This window comes from Neovison vison, chromosome 3, assembly GCF_020171115.1.
Source record: "Neovison vison isolate M4711 chromosome 3, ASM_NN_V1, whole genome shotgun sequence".
NCBI classification, from domain to species: Eukaryota; Metazoa; Chordata; class Mammalia; order Carnivora; family Mustelidae; genus Neogale; species Neogale vison.
The window spans coordinates 77,148,165-77,171,991 of record NC_058093.1 but is presented as its reverse complement, the minus strand read 5'-3'; the positions used below and the strand labels follow the sequence as shown (position 1 = coordinate 77,171,991).

The 23,827-nt window shown below is 41.9% G+C and overlaps 1 protein-coding gene across 2 annotated transcripts in view; it reads right to left on the bottom strand.

The window, feature by feature from the left end:
* The window catches only part of ITGA4 (integrin subunit alpha 4), a 77,603-nt gene extending 58,215 nt beyond the window's left edge, over positions 1 to 19,388 (bottom strand). For both annotated transcript variants that reach the window (XM_044242468.1, XM_044242469.1), the window contains exons 1-4: positions 19,025 to 19,388; positions 18,541 to 18,662; positions 750 to 856; positions 526 to 655 (exon numbers count right to left, since the gene is read on the bottom strand). In XM_044242468.1, coding sequence (XP_044098403.1) covers positions 526 to 655; positions 750 to 856; positions 18,541 to 18,662; positions 19,025 to 19,221 — 556 coding nt within the window. In that variant the 5' untranslated portion in view covers positions 19,222 to 19,388. The remainder of the gene's footprint in view (positions 1 to 525; positions 656 to 749; positions 857 to 18,540; positions 18,663 to 19,024) is intronic.
* Positions 19,389 to 23,827: the final 4,439 nt, after the last annotated feature.

Below are 23,827 nucleotides of genomic sequence, written 5' to 3'. Positions count from 1 at the left end.
AGATACCAATCCCTTATCAAGGAATGCATGCGAATTAAAAAAAAAAAAAGGCACAGTGAATGGGAAAGATTTGCTTACACTTATATTGAATCTTTGAATATTCTTGGAAGCTAAAGATAAAGCAAAAAATCTAAACAGGTCTCATCGTTCTTGTCAGACTTTATAATCTCAAATTTTCAATCATAATTTCATGACTTTAAGTGTCTGGCATAGGATGAGCATTAGACTTTTACAGAATTAAAAATATATTTAATGTAAAAGTGGATAATTATCAACTACATTCTAGAATTATTCAAATGTAATTGGACAAATTTCTATTCCTAAAAACATAAAGCACATTTTTTGCAGCTACTAAGCAATTGAGTAAAAAAAAAAAAAATACTCAAGTAGTTAAAAAGAATACAGCTATTTTAAAGGTCTATCCCTCATCCTCTGTACATGCAAAATTGAAAATTAAAAAAAAATAATAATTAAAGGCATTCACTTGTTTCTCTTGATCCAGTTAAAATAAAAATGATTCCTTACCTTGATAGCATGGAGCTATTCTTTTACTTAGTTCTGTCCGTAAATCAGAGGGCATTCCATAGCAAACACCCGTAGGGAGTTTATTTTCATTCTTTATATAAAATATATTTTTCCATCTATGCCCACAAGTCTAAATAAAACAAAAGTAGATCAAATGATGTGAACATCACACCCGGAATATCTGAATCGACAATGTTATCAGTGGACAAACCCTAATAACCTACCACGAGGGATCCATTTTCTCCCGGCTGTCTGGAAAGCGTGACCCCCAACCACTGATTGTCTCTTTCTTCCAGACAAGTCTTTCCACAAGGTTCTCCATTAGGGCTACCTACAGCATTTGAAAATACATGGTATCATTAGTTATCTTGAAACCATGTTATTCTAAGACAACAGAGATAATAAACATGCTTATCCCCAAGTTTTCTCCTTCAGCCATGTACAAAATGCCCTTGATGCGTCCTTCTCTGTCACCTCCTACTTGGAGAACGGGAAGGGGGTAACGGTGAGTTATGCAGGGCAACAAGACGGTTCTCACATCTGGTGTTTTGTGTTTGTAGAAATGACCTCTAGCAGGTAACATCCTGGGGAGATGGGTGACCAACATGACTGGGGGTGGGGTTAGGGGAAGGAGGTGGTGAGAGATCAGTTTAACCCAACCCAGGCTATGCAGAAGCAGCTGCAGTGTCATCTGCGGCAAAGAATTTGCACCTTTGTTTTGATCATGTGTCTAGCATTACAGGCAATATTGCCTGAGCACTTTTTAAGACATTTCTTGGATTGGGACTTTAGGGGGAAAATGAGAACAATATGGCCCTCAGCTTAAGTCTCAGTTTATAGAAGCTGGAAGGTGATAACAAGCACAGGGAAAGTCGCTGTGTCTAATTAGCATATTAATAATTCCTAGCATTTAAGACAAACTGCCCTATGGTTTACATTTAGTTTATGATGACTATATTGAACAAAATAAAAAAGACCTGAAAAAAAACAGATTATTTCAGTAGTAAATAAAACACACCAGAAGGCATTTTGGCAAATACGAAAAGCCAAAAAGCCAAAGGTCAATATTCCTGCTGGGCAACAGAGCACTTCTAAACTGTACCAGGAAAAGTGATCCTCCCAAAGGTAATTTTTTTTTTTCTTTTGCTAGAGCGACTTCTTTGCTTTCTAGCTGGGATCCCATTAACGTGATTTTTAAAAAGGGATTTGGGGAGAGAGTAAGATGTAGTACCCTCAGAATCCTTTTTGCTGACTTCATTCCCACCCCCTTCAATTGCCGTGGGACAGTTCCCTTCCACCTGAGCTTAATTCCAAAGGGAACTGCATTTGCATCAGGCTGCCTGGCTAAGGGTGCGGAACTCGGGTTCCTTTACTTAATTTTGAACACCAGTCACTAGTACCACGTTATCATACATTTATAGTGACCATCCTCTAAATCATTTGGCACACTGTCTCCTAGAACCTTGATCTCTAGATAAAGCTTCCTGGGCAAACTCCTCATTTATACCTATGTACATAAGGCTGATATTTTGCAAGTTACGTTAGTTGCAGTAAAGGTCCTAGAGACATGTAGTTTTTCCAGGAGGAATTTTGTTTTCCAGGAAGAATAGAAAGATGTTTTTGTATACATTTTTTTTTCTCCAAAATGTTGTTCAGGACAAACAGCAAAACACTTCAACACAGCTGAACTGAACAAAGTTTCCTGGTGTCTTCCCTGAAGATTCTGACTCAGTAGGTCCAGGTGAGGCCCAGACTACCCCCAGGTGATCCTCAGGGTCTGGGACCTTATTACAATAGAACCTGCATTCGGTTTTTCTGGCCAGATTTCTTATAGAATAGGGACTACTTCCGCCGATTGGTAGCAGCTGGCGGGAGCACTGGACTTGAGAACAAGTAAGAAGAGCTCTGAAAAAAAGAATGCTGGTATTGATAAGCAAGTTCAGCCGGGCATGAAAAGGGAGTTCGCTGCAGCCCAAACCTAGATAAAAGGTGGTCCAGATGGAAACATACGGCTTCTTTGTTAAAATTAACAAAGGGGGCGCCTGGGTGGCTCAGTGGGTTAAGCAGCTGCCTTCAGCTCGGGTTATGATCTCAGAGTCTTCCGATCAAGTCCCGTGCTGGGCTCCAGTTCAGCAGGGAGCCTGCTTCTCCCTCTCCCTGCCTCTCCCCCTGCTTGTGCTCTCTCCCTCCTTCTCTCAGATAAATAATCTTTTAAAAAAATTACAGAGGGCGCCTGGGTGGCTCAGAGGGTTAAGCCTCTGCCTTCGGCTCAGGTCATGATCTCAGGGTCCTGGGATGGAGTCCCACGTCGGGCTCTCTGCTCAGCGGGGAGTTGCTTTCTCCCTCTCTCTGCCTGCCTGTCTACCTGCTTGTGATCTCTGTCTGTCAAATAAATAAATAAAATCTTACAAAAAAATTACAGAAAGGGAAAAAAGAAAGGAAGAGAGCAAAGGAGGGGATAAAGACAACTCTGAGTGCTGGGTGGGGAAGGTCTGTGATTTCATGATGCCAACACAATGGAAGGAAAGTGAAAAGTGACACACACAAAACTTTAACTTTCACTGTGATGCCATGTTCGGTTTGGACTTTTCACCGAGACTGCCAGTTATTTAAAATTTTTTTTTTACTTACTAATGTCAAAATGGATAAATGGTAGACTGTCTACCCAAAGGTGAAATTCCTGTTACTTATCACAACAGACACTTCAGTAAAATATCTTCTCGGAAAATACCAAAGTCCTTCTAAAATTACTGTCCCTTGGTTAACTAAGGCAGCTGAGCAAGAGGAAAATTAAGGTTAAGAGAAAAAGGAGGTCACAAACAACATCTCCATGCTCCTCAAATGTGGCATATTTCATGGGCACTTTCATCACGATTACACCATCAATTATACCCAATATTTAGAAACAAATTTACTGTTCCAGAGACGCCATCCTGGAGTTCAAATAAACATAGAGCCACAAAAGATCACGTAAACTGCTCGATGAAAAGGGCCAAAGAGTTCTATAGGTCAACTGTTGGTGCCTGTTTCTTAACTCAGCTCTTTCAGCTGTAAATTTTACAGTGATAACCATAGAAACTGTGGTGTTAAGCAGTTTTCTGGGGCCGTACATGATTCCATAGCACATCAGTCCTACCAGGTGACACCAGGGAATCTTCATTGCTCAGAGTCTCATACAGGAGAGCCAAACCACTCATGTTCCTACTTTCTCAAGGTCACTTCGCTCTAGCGTTTTTCTCTCCGTGTCTGTGTCTGCAAAGCTCTCAGACCTCTGGGCCATACACCAATCACCCCCTGCTCCCCACCAGCTGCTGCTCAGGCCTTGGACCCGAATGATATTGTCCACTTTCCTGGTTCTTCAGCTTACTGATCATAGGACTTTGCTTCCTCAGGGATGGAACCAATTCCTATAATAAATCTCCTATCTATCTACCCAGCTACCACCTACCGACCCTACTGGCTCTGTTTCTCTGGTGACGGCGAACACGACTACATTCCTTTCCTTGCAACGATCCTACTTCTAGGACTTAATAATAACCCAATTCATCATGGCCAGTACCCCACCTGGTTCACCCTTATGCCCCCTCAACACACAGCCCAGAAATGTGTGCTGATAATGGGGTCAGTAAGTTAAAAAATAGCTCCAAGCTTCAACTGTGGTTTGACTAAGTTTCTTCTATTTGTGCTTTTGTGTCCTAAGATGTGCACAAAAGGAAGAATGCGTGGGCATGAAGAAATTTCACAAAGTCGTGAAACAATTATTCTTCCACATGAGGAATAAAAACTAATTCTGATAAGGGCTCAAACACACACATTCATAGGGGTTTCTCCTGCCCACTGCCTGATGTGCTGTTGCTGCAGAGGCAGCACCCAATAGAGACGGTAATACCCCAATACTTTCAGCTCTGATCCAAACAGAATCAGTTCAAAGAACCGCCTAGTAGTCACTCACCACTGTTGTTCTGGGGCTTTACTTAATTTCAAGGAACTTTTTAGCCTTTTCTTTTGTAGTGCTCGCAGAATCCTGACAAAGAGGTGAACCATTTGCATCAGCTCCTGCTCAGGGCCGTCTTCAGAGCTTTCCCCGAACCTTGTTTGCCCGAGGTCACACCTCTAGAATGTGGTTCTCAGCTGCAACTGGACGTTAGGATCACCTGGGGGGAGTTTAGAAGGGGTACTGACACCTGGGCTCCGCTTCTGGAGCCGCATATTTGATGCATCCGGATTAAGACCCAGACCTAAGGATCGGGTCGACGGGGGAGCGTGCTTCCTCCTCTCTCTCTCTGCCTATCTCCTCTGCCTACTTGTGATCTGTCTGTCAAATAAATAAATAAAAATCTTTAAAAAAAAAAAAAAAAAAGACCCAGACCTAAGAATTTTCTGAAAAGCTCCTCGACAATGGAACGTGTGCTTTACAATGTAAAGGGTTATGCCTTCTCCTATATTACATCGTCTTTGACAACACTCCATTTTTTAAATAATTGTAATTTTTTTTGTCCTCCTTGGTTTCAGCTAGATATCAAAATAGGATATGAAATGTTGGACAAACTTTCTTCATGTGGAAATACAGTATTTCTAATGTGGTCAGAAATGATTATTTTTAGAACTGTCATGAGAAAGTTAATTCTCTTGAATTTCCCTGACAGGACATCATAAATAAATTCAGATTATCTTTATATTTTATCCAAATGTCACACTGAAATGATTTATAATCTGGTTTTCAATCCAGCTCCTACATTTCTAATCTAAACTCTTAGTAAATCAAATCAGCTTCATAATTGAAAAAGGACTTTACATGGTTTAACATAAAAGAGGTCAGCAGAAATTAACATGTGATCATTTCCCACGCTTTTGTACAAGTAGAATGACTAATCTTAGCACAGCTGAATGCATTTTCCCAGTAGATATTAAAAATAAAACCATATTCTTTATTTTAAAAATTACACCCACTTTTCATTTTCCTTTTTTAAATTTCATTTTTATTTATTTATTTTATTTTTATTCCTTTTTAAAAAAATAAAAGATGTATGCTTTTTACTTCAGTTTTTTATTTCCATCTGTGGATTTTGTATCCGTCTGTACACACGTCTATAAATGTGAATGAGCAGTTCATTTTGTCAGGTGACTACAAAGGCTGTTAGTACAAAGTCAGTTTGGTCCATTCTTCTCCAACCCTTTTTTGGTTGTTATACACATCACCAGTTTTAGTTTCATTGCTCCGAGTGATGCGATGTATATTTTGAGTGCCAAATATGACAGACACTACAGAAGACTAGCTGTTCACTCCTGAATGTCCCCTCCATGTGGGCAGATGGACTACTTTGTTGACTGTAGCATGTCCACAGCACAGAATGGGACGTTATGTACAATAGGCAGGAACGAAATATAGAGAGGGATTCTCTAATCCATTGACCATCACAAAAATCCTTTAGGAGGATACGTCTGCGAACTTTTCACCAAATTCTCAGGGATTTAAGCTTTGGAGAGGTCTTCTTCCTTCACTACTATTTGTCTCTACTTCTCCAGAATATTTTTCTCTTCAGTTTTAAGATAGTAACAGATGGTCTGAAGGGAAACAACATTTGCAGGTTTGAGGATCTTTGCAGTGTGTGATCTGGGAGTAGGACAAATTAAGATGGAGGATCAGCTGGGGCCCGCAGGAGGTACCTACGTCAGAGGGTTCCTGTGAGCATCTTGAGGAGTAAATGAGATACCCGCGGAGTGCTTGGGCCAGAGCCTAGCAGAGGAAGCAGGCAAATGTTCGTCGATGTTGACATTATTATTATTTTAAGGATTAAGCTAAACATGATTAAACTGCACATATGGCATGTCATATATCCTCCTCCGTAAAATATTTGTGGCCCATCACTGCCAGGCCTCATCATTCATGTTTAAGTCTTTTAATTTTCACAGCAGCAGCAGGGGACTGTTATCAATTCCATTTTCCAGAGGAGACAATTAAATCTGAAGGAAGTAAAGTAACTTCCTTGAATCCAGGGGGCTGGTTAATGAAAAGGGTCAGAATAAAAAACCAAAAACTTGTCAGAGGTCAAAGATCCCTGTTACTTCCTATTACTCTATCGCATATACAATAGAACTCTACAAGTATTTCAAAGATATGAATGAACTGAAATCAATTTCACTTTCTAAGTCTTCTGTTTCACTGTCAAATGTGCATAATATCACAAATCTGCCCACAGGTTATTCTGTCAACTTCCTAGTGCTCAAGAAAGATGGCACTTGCTGAGTCCCTCTCTTGCCCTGCCCTTTTCCTCAATTTAGATCGGTTCTTGGTATTTTGGCATTACCACTGAGGAATGCCCATGGGGAAAGATCAGATTCCAAGTCCTTCTTCCTACAACTTGCTGACAGCTTGAGTGAAATATTTTGTGGGTGAAGGAGCTTGGGACTTTTGGATGCAATGACATGTTTGGTTTATCTGCCTGAGTCATGGGGCTGTGGGTTCCCCATCGGCTCAGACATTTGACTGGCATTCTCAGTCTGACTTTCTAGCTACTACAATAACATACACATTTATCTGATCTTTCAAAAACATGACGAAATTTTACGTTTCAGGAAAAGGCCAATTCCTTTTTTTAAAGGTGAAGTTCTTTTCCATTGAAAGATGAGTCCTATATATCTCAAATTTTTCTTAAATAATTCTGAGACATGGATGAACACTGTCTTATTCTATGTTCTATAAAGAGTCACTTATTTAGGATATTTTTATTTGTAGAAATAATAATTACTGAGTACAAATAATTGTACAATTCCTTCCTCTATTTGAATTCAGAATATTAGAAAAACATATGAGATTAAAAGTGGAAATTCAATTTAACTATGAAGATGATCAGATCTACCATTGCAGGGTTATGAGAATCATAGAAAATTTGCCCTTGTGGCTACAAGACTTCCTGGCACCTAGTAGGTGTTCATTAAATGGGAAATGCCTCTGCTCCACAGCATCTCCACGTTGTGCTGACTTTGACTGTACCAGCAGAGGGCGCTCATGGCGCTGCGAGATTTAGCCAGCCAGCCTTCAGCTCTTCCAGCCAAGTGGCCCCTTCTTGTAGTTTTTCTTATCAAATTCTAATTACTATTAAGTCCATTATGTTCACTACATTAAATGATGTACTTTTCCCACATACATAATAAAGCACAGTGGTGATATTTTTGAAAGATAGCAGTGATGTTTATGATTTCAACAGCAGTAACAATAATTTTAGGTCATGAAAAGTAAAATGCCAAATTTTGGAGAAGACATGGGACGTGAGAATACTGAACTTACAGGACTGTTTCCTCCAGCTTCTCTGGAGTCAAGATATCAAAACAAGCACAAAAGAGTCAAAGATCAAAGTAAACATCAAAATTAGAAATTAGTCTCAAAGTATTTTCTTTCTAAAAAGACATGTATTTACATTTCATATTCTCAGGCTTCCTAGTCCAGATCTCATAATGGTTAGTAACCATGAGCAGGATAGGTGAGAAAGAGCTCAGAATCGTAGGCCTGAAAAAGCTGGTGGTGTCAGTCCTCTGTTTCATTTTATTTAATATCCCTTTTTTAGTTTATACATTTTATTTATTTTACTTGATTGTATTCAGAAAGAGTTCAACACAGAGGTAGATGTCCCCAAGCAGAAGAGCCAGGTTTTAGGGCTGCAATTTTATAAATCAGGGTTGATCCTCAGTCATCACTAGACCTCAAAATTCTAGAAAACCAGGTCACTTGTGAGCTTAATTCTAGGTTCAGGTTCTCCTCCCACAATAATAGCTAATATTTATTACATGCTTCCTACGTACCCAAGCAGACTTTTAATACCATGTAAACATAAATAGTAACTCATTTAATTTTCATTACATTCCTATGAGCAGATACTATTGTAATCCAAACTGCACAGATGGAGAAGCTGAAACAAAGGGAGGTTAAGCATCTTGCCCAAAGTTACACCTCTAGTAAGTGGGGAAGGAAGGATTCAGGTAGACGCTGTCAACCACCACCCTATACTATGTCACAATGATGGCTACTAGTACTTTTTCCTGTGAGGCAAGGAAAGAATCCAAATATTGATATTATTCATAAACCTATATAAACTCTATTTCTATAATAACCTACTTTATGACACTAATTTCCAAGTTAGAAAACAAGGAAAGAAAATTTTCTATTTCCATGGTTTTCAATTAATCTCTTAGACTTATAGATTCATTTGAAAAACTATCACTCATAGATGGATACCATTTTGGGTGTCTTTGAAACAAGAACAATACAAAAATGTAAACTGAAAAAAAAAAAACCCACCTCTAGGGAAACTTGCTCTCACTTAACAGTAGGTGGTCATTATTGAAGCACTGGGCTTGGTTTGGAAATTTACAAGCTAGGATGGAGGAGGTCAGGAAGATGTGAGGTATGAAGTATATGAGAGAAATAAGAGTCAGTCCAGAATTCTATGGCATTATTGGGCTCAGACTGAGATGAGGAGTTATAGATGTCAGAGGACATGTCCCTGTCCAAAGTTTAAAGGATGGGATAATATGTTAGACAATGATTTGTAGACAAAATAATGATACTCTAAAGAATACCAAAAAACGTTCGCAAGTCAACAAGAATGGTATCAAGTGAGGTAAACCTAGAAAAATTTCACAAACATAGGGTATACTTTGAAAGAATCTTCAACATAAGGTGTAGTTTTGAAAGGACATGCCTAATCCATTTCACACAGTTTTTCCTATAAAAGAGATCTGTCAACAAAGTCTACATGCTATTTCTGAACATATTTATTGTGAGTTAGAGACCTCCAAATAATTTATATGAAAAAGATTCCTTTTGTTTTTAATTCTTAGGGGCATCAGAACAAACACCCTGCATTACTGAACACTTATTAAGTCTACTTCCATGTTCTAATTTGATGTTTCCAGCGGTCTTAAAATTTTTTAAAAATCCCCATTTTTAAAATTTTTAAAAAATTTTTAAATTTTTTAATTGTTTTATAAACATATAATGTATTATTAGCCCCAGGGGTACAGGTCTGTGAATCGCCAGGTTTACACACTTCACAGCACTCATCATAGCACATACCCTCCCCAATGTGCATAACCTGACCACCCTCCTCCCCTCCCCTCCCCTCCTCCCCTCAACCCCCCCTCAGTTTGTTTTGTGACATTAAGAGTCTCTTATGGTTTGTCTCTCTCCCAATCCCATCTTGTTTCATTTATTCTTTTCCTACCCCCCAACCTCCCCATGTTGCATATCTACTTCCTCATACCAGGGAGATCATATGATAGTTGTCTTTCTCCTACTGACTTATTTCACTAAGCATAATACCCTCTAGTTCCATCCATGTCGTCAAAAATGGCAAGATTTTGTTTGTTTTGATGGCTGCATAGTATTCCATTATATATATATATATAGATAGATATCTATATATATATATATATCTCACATCTTCTTTATCCATTCACCTGTTGATGGACTTCTAGGTTCTTTCCATAGTTTGGCTATTGTGGACATTACTGCTATAAACATTCGGGTGCACATGCCCCTTCGAAAAAATCCCCATTTTTAAAGATGGTCAGTTCTAAGCTCCCTGTCCCAGGAGTGTGTTATCGTTCAGATTGTCTGGTGTGAGCAGGAAGAATCTTTGGAACCCAAGACTGGCCCAGACTTCTGGAAATGGAGCTGAAGTATACAGGAGAGCAATCACCCAAATCTGATGAATGTATCCATCCATTTCACATTTTTACTATATGCTCATCAAAACTAGCCAGAACTGGCTCTACTAATCAGGTGTCTGCTCTTCCAGGAAACCTTCTGTCATTATTCAAACAGTTTCTTCTCCCCACTGTATCTCTATCATCACATTTAATACATATTCTCATCATTAATGATCCAATGTTTACCTGTCTCTCTTGTCATCTAGCGTGAATTCTTTAAGGGCTTCAGCCATGTCTTACTCAACTTTCTATTCCTGCTACCTAGCGTAAGTAACCAATAAAATGTATTTAATTAATAAAGGAAGAATCCAGATAAAAGTGTTGTTGACACTTGCTACCAGTATTTTCTTACTCCTCACTTCTCAACCCTCTGCCATCTGGCTTTGCCACTAAAACTGGACTTTCTAAGCTTACTCATGAACTATTTCTCTCTATAGCCTATGAAACCTTCTAAGTTCTTACCTTGCTTGACCATTTGGCAACTTTTGATACTGCCAACCATTCATCTCTTCTCAAGATCTCTCATCCTTTGATAATGCCGCACTGACCTGATCTCCTTGCTACCCTTTAGCTTCTTCTCAGTACTTTTATCAGGCTCCTCTTTCCTTCTCCAGTTGTTTTCAACCATGGATGAATATGGGTATCATCTGGGGACCTTTGGAAACTCTAATGTCCTACTAAGGGTTCTGTATTCAATTTCATTGTGTGTGTGTGTGTGGCTTGGGGGAAGTGGTTTCCACCAACAAGCAATTCTCTGACCCTCACTGGGTACCCTACAATTCAACTCAATTCTGACTCTAACTGGTGATAGCATCAGATCCCACAGGTTAAGGATTCATTCCTACAAACTGTCCCATTCCCAACACACACACACACACACACACACACACACGCACAGTTCAGATGTCCATCAAAAGACCAGGTTGTCACCTTTACTTTTAACCACTGGCTATCAGAGGTTTCAACTACGGCATCCCTGGGTTTGATTAACTTGCTAGAGCACCTCACAGGATTCAGAGAGGCATTTTACTTCCTAGATAACTAATTTATTATGGAAGGATAGAACTCAGGAGCAACCAGAAGGGAGAGATACACAGGGGAACGCATGGGGAAAGGGTATGGAACTGGCACTTTTTCTGAGCTCTCCTTGAGTCCCCGAATTTCCATGCCTTTACCAATCCAGAAGCTCTCCCAGCCCTGTCCTTTTGGGGTTTTATAGCAGTTTCTTTACATAGACACATGACTGATGAAATCACTGGCCATTGGTGATTAATTCAATGCCCTGCTCATCTCTGCATCCTGGAGGTTAGGGGGTGGGATGGAAAGTCCCAACTCTCCAATCACATGTTTGGTTCCACTAGTAACCAGCCCCATCCTTACATGGGGTCCAAAAGCCACCTCACTCACAAAAGACATCTTTGTAGCTCTCTTCACTTAGAAAGTTCCAAGAGTTTTAGGAGCTCTGTGCCAGAAACAGTGAATAAGACCAAATGATATATATATATATATTTTTAATTTTAAAGATTTTTATTTATTTGACAGACAGAGATCACAAGTAGGCAGAGAGGCAGGCAGAGAGAACGTGGGGGGAAGCAGGCTCCCTGCTGAGCAGAGAGCATGATGCGGGGCTCAATCCCAGGACCCTGGGATCATGACCTGAGCTGAAGGCAGAGGCTTAACCCACTGAGCCACCCAGGCGCCCTGACCAAATGATATTTCTTACTATAAATCACAATGTCACAGCTATCTAGACCCACCTGCAGAGATTTTATTTATTTAGGATGAGCACAGATATTATTTTTTTAAGATTTTATTTTTTATTTGAAAGAGAGAGAGAGCATATGAGAGAGCATGAGTTGGAGGGGAGGGGCAGAGGGAGAGAGGGAGAAACAGCACCCCTGCTGATCAGGGATTCCCAAGGCAGGCTTGATCCCAGGACCCAGATCATGACTTGAGTTGAAGACAGATGCTTAACCAATTGAGCCAACCAAGTATCCTGAGCGCTGGTATTCTTCTTCTTTTTTTTTTTTTTTTTCTTTTTAAGATTTTACTTATTTGTCAGGAAGAGAGAGTGAGAATGGGCACAAGCAGGGGGAGCAGTAAGAAGCAGGCTCTCAGCTGAGCAAGGACCTTATGTGGACTCGATCCTAGGACCCTGGGATCACAACCAGAGCTGAAGGCAGACACTTAGCCATTTGGGCCACAACTCCACAGACTGCCATGTAGACCTCTCCTGCCCCCCCAGACTCACACATCCAACTGATTATTAGATATCTATTCCCATGTCTTCCATGGACAGCACCATCTTCCATCCCAACAGCTCAAGTCTGAACCTTGGGTAACATCTTTGAAACCTTCTTCCCTTTTATCTCTCTCACTTAATAATTACCAAGTCCTGTTGCGTCTGTCCTCTAAATAGCTGTATTTGCTCTTTCTTGCTGCCACAGTCTTAGAACAAGCACTTATCACACGTAGCCTAAATTAAAACAAAACCTTACTACAATTGTTTCTCTACTTTCAGCCCTGACTCATGTACTCCGAAGCATTCCCTACCCTGCAACCAGAAGTATCTAAAACACAGATCTGATCATGTCACTCCCCCGCTTGAACTACCAACGGAAAGTTGACACAGCTTAACCAGAGCTCACAAGGTTATACAAAAATAATCCCTGCTTAGCTCTCCCACCGACCATCCACTTCACACCCCACATTCCAATTGTATGCATTCCTCTTTTGTTTCGAAGATGCCGTGCTCTCACAGACCAGGGTCTTCGCACACATTGTTTGCTCTGCCTGGCACCCTTTACCATAAACCTTCTCTTCCGGCTAACTTCTGATAGTTATTCAGTCCTCCACTTGAACATCAATCCCCCAGGGAGTCACCACCTTATTTTCCTAATTAGATCCTCTCACCATGCTTTCCTTTAATAACCTATCCTACGGACTCTAACCCCTCTTGGGGCGAAGACCATGTTTCTTTTCAACGTCCAAGTTTCTGGCCCTTTGGCACCCTTCAGCAAAGGAAGGAATGAATAAATGACCCACACGTACAATGGATTGCCACATCTGGCTCTAGGATTGTTGCCTTCGGAGATATTCGGAGTCATTAGGAATATTACTCAGTGATCAGGTAAACTTAAGGCAAAAATGAAATGCATTTAGAAAACCTCAGTTCTCAAATTAGGTGGAAACTATTCTTTTAGAGATGGAGTTTGGGAAATTGCTGGAAATCAGGAAACTTAATTCTCTTAACATGATAGTTTATTAATAAAGCTCTCTGTCTTGATCTTCTGCATAATTAGAAACTATGTTCAGGGGCAATTTTTCAAAATGACCAGAGTGTATCAGTCTCAGCTTCATAAGGTACAAATTAAAGAGTATTGCAAATGAAGAAGAAATGTTATCAAGAACATTTTTGAAGTTTCAGCAGTGTGAGGTTTGCCTTTTAATGTTAAGCTAATAATTCCTGCAAATCAGGCAGAAGTGAGAATGAGGTAATCACAGTTTAATGATGCAATGCTAGTTAATCTCTTCCAAATAGGTTGTGTAAAATAACCCCTGAGGTTGGCTAGGGTGATTTAATTCTAGAAAGAAATCTAAAGGGCAATAATGATGACCAACTTGTGATGATCATTGTTCTTTCTGGTAAAGAAAAGAGAAGCACCAGCAAGAACCTTAAAGGTCTAGTAATTATGCAGCACTAGGTATGGAAAAGAAAAGTAAAAGTCCTATTCATTTATGCACAGACACTTGGAAAGCACCTGTTAAAAAAGAAAGCACCTGTTAACAAGTTAGTGGTTTTTTTCATGCAGGGGAAGTATATTTCTCTAGAACAGTGGTGTCCAATAGAAATTATAATATGTCACATATGAAATGTTTAATTTTATAGTAGTCACATTAAAAAGTAAATGAAATAAAAATAATTTTTAAAAATATACTTCTTTTGGGACGCCTGGGTGGCTCAGTGAGTTAAAGCCTCTGCCTTTGGCTCAGGTCATGATCTCGGGGTCCTGGGATCGAGCCCCGCATCAGGCTCTCTGCTCGGCGGGAAGCCTGTTTCCTCCCTCTCTCTCTGCCTTCCTCTCTGTCAATTTTGATCTCTGTCAGTCAAATAAATAAATAAAAATATTAAAAAATATATACTTCTTTTAACCTAACACATTCAAAATATTATTATTTAAATATGTAATCAGCATTAATTCTAAAATATTTACTTTGGCATATAGTTAATATCTAAAGAATAAAGGAGATGTTTTATATTCTGTTTTTTGCACTAAGTCTTTGAAATCCATCATTTAATTTACATTACAGCATCTCTCACTGCAAACTAACTATATTTCCTGTGCTCAATGGCCACAAGTGGATACTGGTTACCATACTGGGTAAGTTTGTAACTGTAGACTCTTACTCAGATGTGTGTGTGTGTGTGTGTGTGTGTGTGTGTGTGTAGCATGTGTATAATGTTATTAGTGGTGACTCTGAAGTAAGAAAAAATCTGGATGTCTTTTGAATTACCAAATAAAGACAATCTTTTTAGTGTAATTTTATAAACATTTATTGTAATTATTTTCTAATTCTTTGAATATTAGTAATCCATGGAAAGTCTATGATTCCATATAGTCATGGAGTCATTATTTATAATGCCTTAATCTAGCAACCACCTATACTCAAAGTTTCCTTTAAAAAAGCCTCGGCAAGGACGCCTGGGTGGCTCAGTTCTTAAAATGTCTGCCTTCGGCTCAGGTCATGATCCCAGGGTCTTGGAATCGAGTCCCACATTGGGTCCCTATTTCTCCCTCTCCCACTCTCCTGCTTGTGTTCCCTCCCTTGCTGTCTCCCTCTCTGTCAAATAAATAGATGAAATCTTAAAAAAAAAAATGCCTCAGCAAGGATACAGAATGGTTGAGTAGAAAAGCAACTGGATGTGTGAAATCACTATAGCCTCCTCAGACATAGCGTGTTTGGGAACAAGTCTGGGCTCCCATGGGGAAACCACCTTCCTTTGGTTCACAGAGGGAAGTACCACAGAACTGAGGGGAGAGACACTTCTCAGTGTGGAAGATACTCTCAGGGAGGTGGAGGCAGCCTTTCTGCATGCAGGACCAAAAGCACTTCTTCACAAGTCAATTCACTTCACTAAAAAGGGTATCTTACTCTCAACACCTTACACCCTGAACATTCTAGATAAATGGGCATTTGCTGCTCATTTCTGATTATGATTACAGTGAATACACCATAGCCTGTGACAACATTATCCAGGGAGAATGGCATGCAATGGGAGGGTACTGATCTCTTCCAAGGGAGGAGTCCATCTGAGTCAATCTTTGATGTGAAATTCTAACTGAGATCTAAAGACCAGTCTGTGTGGATGGTATGGAAATTATTATAAGATGGGCACCATTTTAAGAGATCTTCCAACTTCATCTCCTTGGTAGTCAGTTAAGCCATTCCAAAGGAAAGAAAACACCTTACTGACACGGCGGTCGTAGCTCCATACTTAGTGACGACTGTAAGACTTTTCCAGCTGGCTCCACAAGAAAATATTTTTCACCATGTTTCACCTCAACTGTTACCTCTTACTTCCTACATGTAACTTTTTGTTTAGTTTATTGACTGTCCCTATTTATTAACCTCAACCTGATTATAGCAGGTAACATACAGATATAGTTTTAAGTAGAACACAGGGACAAAAAGAAATAAACTCATACTTTTAAAATACCTGTTATATGTCAGGTATCAAGCTACACATTTTCTATACAGTATAGCTACCCCCACTTGAGACAGGATAATTGAATCCATCCTCATAATCTGTAGAATTAGAATACTGTATGTGTGCATAGTTAACATATTTTTTTGTTGAAACTTTTCCACAGAAAATATTACACAGTCCACAAACCTGATAATCCTTAAATGTCTTTCACTACCAATTTGTTGTTTTTAGTGTTTCCTTTCTGGACTTCATCTCCAACCCCCTATTTTATAGGTTCAGGTTACTTCTGAGATTGTTCTGAACAGAAACACACAATTTATTTATTGAAGGAATAAAAGATATATTGTTTAAAATGTTCTATGAGAAACAACTTCAGTCAGTTCTTTTGCAAATATTCCAATCTGTTACCACAGCTAGAAGTGTTTCAACTGACTGACTGACCAGAAAACTTGTCTTCCTTTTTGCCTTTTATCTCAGTCAACACATTTTTTTGTGGACCAAAACTTTGAAAACTAAAAATGTCATTCAGCTTATCCTTTCTAATTAAGTCTCTTATTCATCAAACTTTCACTTTGACTTTATTCATTTATCCATCTAATAAATCTTCACTTAATTCCTGTTTCTGGCACATCAACCATGTGCATATTGCTCTGAGGATATGTCTATATCCAATCCCTTAGCTCCACATGCCCCCAAATTTAGGTTTTCCTTCCATTTCAACAGGCATTAGTATCTCGAATTGTGTGTGATATTATGACATGATCTTTCCGGTTAAACACAGACATCTAGAAATAGATTCAGTGCCCTTCCAGACAGGAAGTAGGTAATACCAGTAGTTACAAGGCCATGGATCAGGAAACTGACAGGACAACAGAAATGAAACTTTTCCTTGCTGAGACTCTGTCAAGATCCTCTGGCAGATCAAGCTTGTCTCCTCCACTCCCTAATCCTTCATTCCACAACTCTTTCATATAAGGAAAATAATGCTTTGCAGAATTGTTCCAAATGGATAGGTCTATGAACATTATGCCTTCCTAGAGTGCCTTTTGGGACAGAAGAAACTTTAATGAGAGGCCGGCGCTGATTCCACATGCTACAGACAACTGCTAGACTTTTCTGGATGCTCTCTGAGTTATGTGTATACTCTCTTTGAATTCATTCACAATAAGGGAAACAATCTTCCTAGCTGGAGTAAGCAAGGATTACTATGAAAAGAAAAAGGGTTAAAGATGTAGTAGCTTATCCCAAAGGTCTATTTATGCAAAGATAAATATGAAAAAAGTACCAATTGTAACCTTTTATTCACCATTTGCAGATGATGCATCAGCAGGCAGACAACAATTATTTAATGGACTCTTCATTTAAGACTCTTCATTTAATTTTATTTGCATTGAAGATGCACAAAGGAAAGGAAAGGGCTTGGACTTTGGAACCAAGCTGACTCGATTGACTTGAGGTCCCATCTTTCCCTCATTAGCTGAGTAACTTTAGAAAAAGTACTTGCAACCCTCTGAGTCACAGAGCCCTCATGTGTAAAGTAGGAACAATGCCAACCATGACCCAGTGGTGCTTTTGGAGCGGAGGGAGCAGAAGCAACACACATACCAGTGTCTAACTGTTTAGAACAAGATAGGTCTAAATTAATATCAGTTCCCCTTTCTTTCCCCACATGTCTGCAAAACAACTTTGCCTTTGGCTTTGAAATGCAAACTTTCTCCCCCACCAAAATAAACTTTTTCAAGCTGTCACCTAGCTAAGAAGAGACATTAAGAAATGACTTCAAGTAGAGTTATCCATTTAACACGGGAGTTTTGGGAGAGAAAAATGAACAATTATACCTCATTTTAACTATAGTAACAATGGAGATGCCAGTTTTTCCTGTGCTCTTCTTTTACATTTCATATTCTAAACAAAACGGTAACATTTCCTTTTTTTAGAAAGCCCTCAGGCTCCATGACAGGATATGGGATTAATTCCAACTGCTATTCCTCATCGGCTCCTTAGCCTGATCTTTAACAAGTCGGATAGGTCAAAGATGGAAATAAAGGGGCGCCTGGGTGGCTCAGTGGGTTAAGCCGCTGCCTTCAGCTCAGGTCATGATCTCGGGGTCCCGAGATCGAGTCCCGCATCGGGTTCTCTGCTCAGCAGGGAGCCTGCTTCCTCCTCTCTCTCTCTCCCTGCCTCTCTGCCTGCTTGTGATCTCTCTCTGTGTCGAATAAATAAATAAAATCTTTAAAAAAAAAAAAAGATGGAAATAAAATGCTTAAGTGATGGCCTAGCTGGATCCTGTCTTCAATGTGCTGAGAGCTTTAAAATGTGTTCTACATAAGGGACAGAGAAGGAGAGAGGTGAAGAGAATGTATCCTAAGAATATTCCTCTCCATAGTTTGCCAGGGTACTCCAATCGTCCTCCTAAGCAAAAGGGAGAAAAATATTGACAGAAAGAAGGGAATCACTTTTGTTTTAACAAGGTTAGATGGTTTGGAGTGAAGAGTGAAAATTATTCATTTTAGACTATGAGTTTTTCCAGGACATATGTTAGGTGTCTCCCCCTCCACAACCCCCCCCACCCCCGCACCGTCCAACACCCAACTCACCCAGCTGGAGCTGTTCGCAATTCAGGTCTGGATTCTTCCCAATCTTGCATCTGTAAATCGCACCGGGATTGACCACTGAAGCGTTGGCAAGCCAATTAGCCGTGGGCGCCCCCACTACGAGCCTAAAGCGAGAAACGTGCACGTGCGTGCAGACGTGAGCTGTGCTGCCCACTGAACTCCTGGTCTCCACGACTCGCAGCTGGCAGGGGGGCCGCTCCCCCAAACCTCCATCTCCGCCCACCACCTCGCGCACCCAACCCGCCATCCCCAACTCGCAGCTCCTAGAGCCTCGCGCCAGAACGCACCCCATGCGTGCCACCCCGAGATCAGTTGGCTGCCCGAGCAGATCCAGCGAGCTGACCGTCCAGCGCTGCCCTTCAGGCTCCTCCAGAGGGAGGAAAGTTTGAACTGGGCAGGGAATCCCTGAGGCGCCGTTCTCTCGCGGCGCTCAATTGCCCAAAGCGCCCAGTCCCACTCCACTCACCATCGGTTCGCCCCGTGGCTGTGCAGCACCACCGAATATCCGAACAGGGTGTTGGGGGGGCCCTGGTAGAGCAGCGCGCTCTCGGTGTCCACGTTGTAGGGGTGCCCGGTCGGGACTCCCAGACACAGCCACAGCAGCACCGCCTCCCAGACGGCGGCCCCTCGGGGACCAGGCCCGCACCTCGCTTCCCCAGCCATGCGCTCTCGAAGGAGAACATTCAACACCAAAAAGCCACTGTCCCAAAGTTGAGCGGGATGAGACGGTCGGTCAAGGGGAAGAGCGCCCCAAGAGAAGTGCAGCGTGTCCGGCGCCGGCGGGCGAGAGGAAAGGAGGGAGGGAGGGACACACAGAGGAAGGGAGGGGAAGTCGGGCCGCCGCGGGCGGAGCAATCGAGGTTGATCTGGGATGCAGCAAGCCCGCAGGGCCCACGCCCCGCTTCTGCAGCCGGGAGCTGGGGGTGCTCGCGCGGTCCCGGGGCGCCGGCCTCTGGGTGGGGTCCCGGGCGTGGTGCGGAGGCACAGGACCCTGCGCGGTCTCGCCCCACGCGCGGCTGTAGGGGGCGCTGGGGGACCTCGGCTGCGCCTGACGCGCGTCCGGGCCGGGGCCTCCCAGCCCGCGGAGCGCGGGTTGACTCGGGACTCCCAGGATTTGCGAGAGGGGAGCTGGAAGGGACACGGGGCTTCTCCTGTTTACCGTGGTTAGATCCGACTGCGGAGCGGCGTGGCCCCGGCCTGACCCGCGGCGCACCAAGATGAGCTTAGCATCTCCGCGGCCTGCCTGGTGTGGCCCAAAAGAGGCCAGCAGCAAAACTCGGGCACCAGGACAGAGGCGGAGAACTGTCTGGATCTTTCGTGGATAAGCTCTATCTCTGGGGTGGGGGCTGGTGAGGGGCGGAGAGGGTATAAACAGCCACAAGAGAAATTAACCAAAGGGCCACAAATTAAAGCCAAGCAAACAAAGAGAACTCCCTGAAAGCTCCGGAGGCACGCTTTGGTGACAAAAACGTTATGGCTATTCGCTTCAAAAGCCCTGCAGCCTTCAGTGCCCACTTCCTTCCTCCCTATACTTCTCTAAAGTCAGGGCTGTGTTCCTGAGGCTGAGAAGGGGTGAGTGGGCCAAACTGGAAGGAACAGCGTTTAGGCTTGGCGGAGGCCAACGTGGAGGCCGGGTTAAGGAAGCACCCACTAACTCGGCCTCACGTTAAGGGTATCTTGGCCTGTTTCTTGATGCTTCTCCCTTCCATGCACCCATCATTGCCGCTGGATACACCTGCCATCAGGGATGTAGACCCAGTACAAGGTCAAGAGAAAACCATAATGAGCCCCTGAAAATGCACTGGCGACCCACAGCACAACATACCAGAAACGGGTCGACGATTTTTATCCCAGGGCTATCCAGATGCTCTTCAAGTTCTAGAGCAACGAGAGAGACGGCCACAGCCCCTTAGGCTGGTATTTGCAGGAGACGCAGATCCAGTCATTAATTAATACTATATGAATAAAAAGAAAGAAAGAAAAAGGATTCATTAAAGCCAACGGAAGCAGCGCATCTTCGGTTATAATGGCAGACATCATTAAAACATCATTAAAATACTTGTTCCATCTTCCAGCATATTTACTGAACAGTCACTATGCTAAACCCACAGGATATCTCAGTATGCAAGGCAGGACAAGCCTTCAGGAAAATTTTCAGCCAACAAACTTTTGGTAACTAGAGAAAGTTCTGAATGATTTAGGGACACTTAAAAAGAGGTCTGAAAGCCAAAGAGGGGTAAGTTAGGCTGAGCAATCTGAGAGGGGGAATGAAGGATGATGCTGGCAGGGCCAGATAGAGGAACTGGCAGGGGGGGCTCTGGGCTGGAGCTTTTAGCTGCCCACGCACAGTTTAGTACTACAGGAAGCTGGCTACCCAAGGAGGGACAGATCATGAACCTCCTAAACCAGGTTAGGAATTTTTAACTCTCTGCTGGGGTGGATAGGAAACAGTTGCAAGATTTGTCTTGGGCTGTGTAAGGTGTGTCAGGAAAAGACCAAAAACCTGATTTTGGAGGCTTCCTGCAACAGTAACTGTCAAGATGATGGTAGCCTACAGTAAGAAGGAGGGATAGAGGGAAAAAGAGATTCAAGAGAGATCTGTGAGATAGAACCCAATAAGACCTGGTCATAGTATTGGTAAATACTCAGCAGAGCTGAGACAGAGTGGGAGTGTGTGAGTTTGGGATCTGGGTATATGGTGCTAATTCAAAGAGAAAAAAAAATGCATAGGAAGAATGAGGTTATGCCGATGCTGTGTGTGCGAGTATGAATGTGTACGATGGGCAGGCGCCGATGAACTGAGTTTTAGACAGGTGGAATTTGAGATGTCTGTGGGATGTTAGGATATTCTAGCCATACCCAACCCAATTATTCTTACTCTTTTGTCAACAAACGGAACAAAAGCAACAGTGACACTCTCTCATTATTTGCAACAAATAAGAGGCAAATAATAGTATGTGATAAATCTGCTGTACAAATGAAATGAAGTGGCTTCCAGGATCAGGGCCCCCTGGTGAAGGGTCCTGCTCTGTTTTTCCACTCAGGGTGTATTTCTTTCTGAGTAGATCAACATGCTGATTTCAACCGGATTTTATGACTAGCTCACATTGTTACCACTCTGAAATGAGCAATCCCTCTGGTTTGCAGCCACAACATTTTCAGTTGAAGCTCCAGAAACAGATATATCAAAGGCACTCCCACACCCACCAGACTCCAGCCACAACGCTGACCTGAACACTTTCCTCTTTCTTTCCCTCCCTTCACCAAATGCTTATGCAATGAAATCGACTCCACAGAATTTTTTTCATAGCATAATCAAGAAGAGTAACAGTCCCTAGGGCACTTGCTGGGGCACGACCTTATTTCTGTGAGTGTGGTGATGATTGTGGCTATAATTCACCACCTTTCCAGAAACAGCTACCCATCACTACTTCATACTCTGTATTAGCCTGACTTTCCTTCCTCCAAGGCTTAGAGAGAACAGTTCAGTTTTGTTAAGCCAAGAGGAATAAAGGGTGTTTAATGTTGCCCAAAGATACTGTTATCTCTCTAATAACTGCCTTTGTAGGCAAGTATGAGAATCATGTGGGGGGAGGAGGATAGATGGGGAGAAGAGAACAACTTTTCAAAATGACTTGTGCCTACTCCTCACCCTCAACTGAACGTAAATAAGCAGTCATCCAATTAATACGTGCCATTTGATCAATAGGTTACAGGTGGCCACTGTGTGCCAGGAGCTGCATCAAGTCCTCACATAAAAGTAAAAGATGAAATCCAAGTAATCTCTATCCTCGGTAAAAAGTCCTCCCCAGTAGAGAAGATTCGAATATGGGCTCACCCAGCTTCTCCTCCTGGAAATTCTCTCTTGTAGGGATACTGCCTTTTTGAGCCCCCCTTCTGCCTCCTGAGCTCCAGATTCATATGTTTTATTGCCTACCTGACCTCTCTACTTGGATGTCTAGTGGGCATTGTGAATATAACATACCTTACACTGAGTTTTGTTCCTCACTTGAGTCTAAACTATTCCTCCACCGAATCTTTTCCTTTCTAATGAATAACACTCCATCTGCCCCGTTGTTAAGATCAGAAATCTGGAAAGTAATCCTTGACTTCTTCCTCTCTCTAGTCCCCATACCTAATCCACCAATCATCAAGGTCTACCAATTCAACCTTCAGACTAGATCTCGTTGATCTATCTTCTTCTGTCCTTCTGTTATGTCCTGCTGTCCTTCTGTTCTGTCTGTCTCCTGGTCCCCTCTTCTAGGCGGAGGAATGTCACCTGGATTTTTCAATAATCCACTACCTGGTTTCCTGACTCATCCCTCCCCACACTACCAATCAGAGAAGCTATAGTGAACTTCTAAAATTCTAAATCAAGTCATACATGCTACTCCCTTGTGTAAATCCTTTCAATAGTTTCCCACTGCTCTTCTAGTACAAACTTAACATGACCGACAAAGACCCAATGATCTGGGGTCTGACTACTTTGCACACTTGCCATTGGCCACTTGCCCAGGTCATGGTGTTTTAGCCACCCAGGCCTTCCTTGATTTCCCTAAGTGCATTGAAGTTTTTTCAGCCTTGGGGATTCTGTCCATGTTGTTCCCTTTGCCTGGACACACGACCTCTGACTTTTCATGTGAGTTCTATCTTTCTTCAGCCTTAACCTAAAGGTCTCCTCCAGAGGATTTCCTTGCCCGCCTATTTAAAATAGGTCACCACGTTGTTCTTTCACAGGCTATGCTGTTTATGCTCTTCAAAGCCCCTTAACTCGTAATCATATACGTATTTGCTTTTTCATTTGTCTTTCTCTCTAGAATATGAGCATAGAACACTCGTGTTGTGTTGTTGGAGTTGTTCACCCCAGATCTCCAGCATCTGGTATCTGGATGGCACAGAACAGGTGCTCCATAAGTATTTTTTGAATGGTCCTTCTGTGATTTGAACTTTTTACATTAGTAATGTCATAAACGGAGAGAAATATGAATGTTTATGAGCTTATTTTCATGCATCATTATGTGCAAAACAATGTGTTATGTCCCTTAGCAGATGCAAAGACATGTCAAGTTAGGTCCTACTTTCAAGCAGCTTATAGTTTTCGAGGAGATAGATGATATGGTTTAGAGAACCAGCCAATATAGTCAATTGTGAATGTCATATACATTGCAAGGGAGAAGGGACCCTTAGTTGAGAGCAAATGGTGTTGGCATGAAGGGCAGTCTCGAGACCTAAATTTAGGTACAGTGTGTAAGGGAGGGGAAATTGAAGA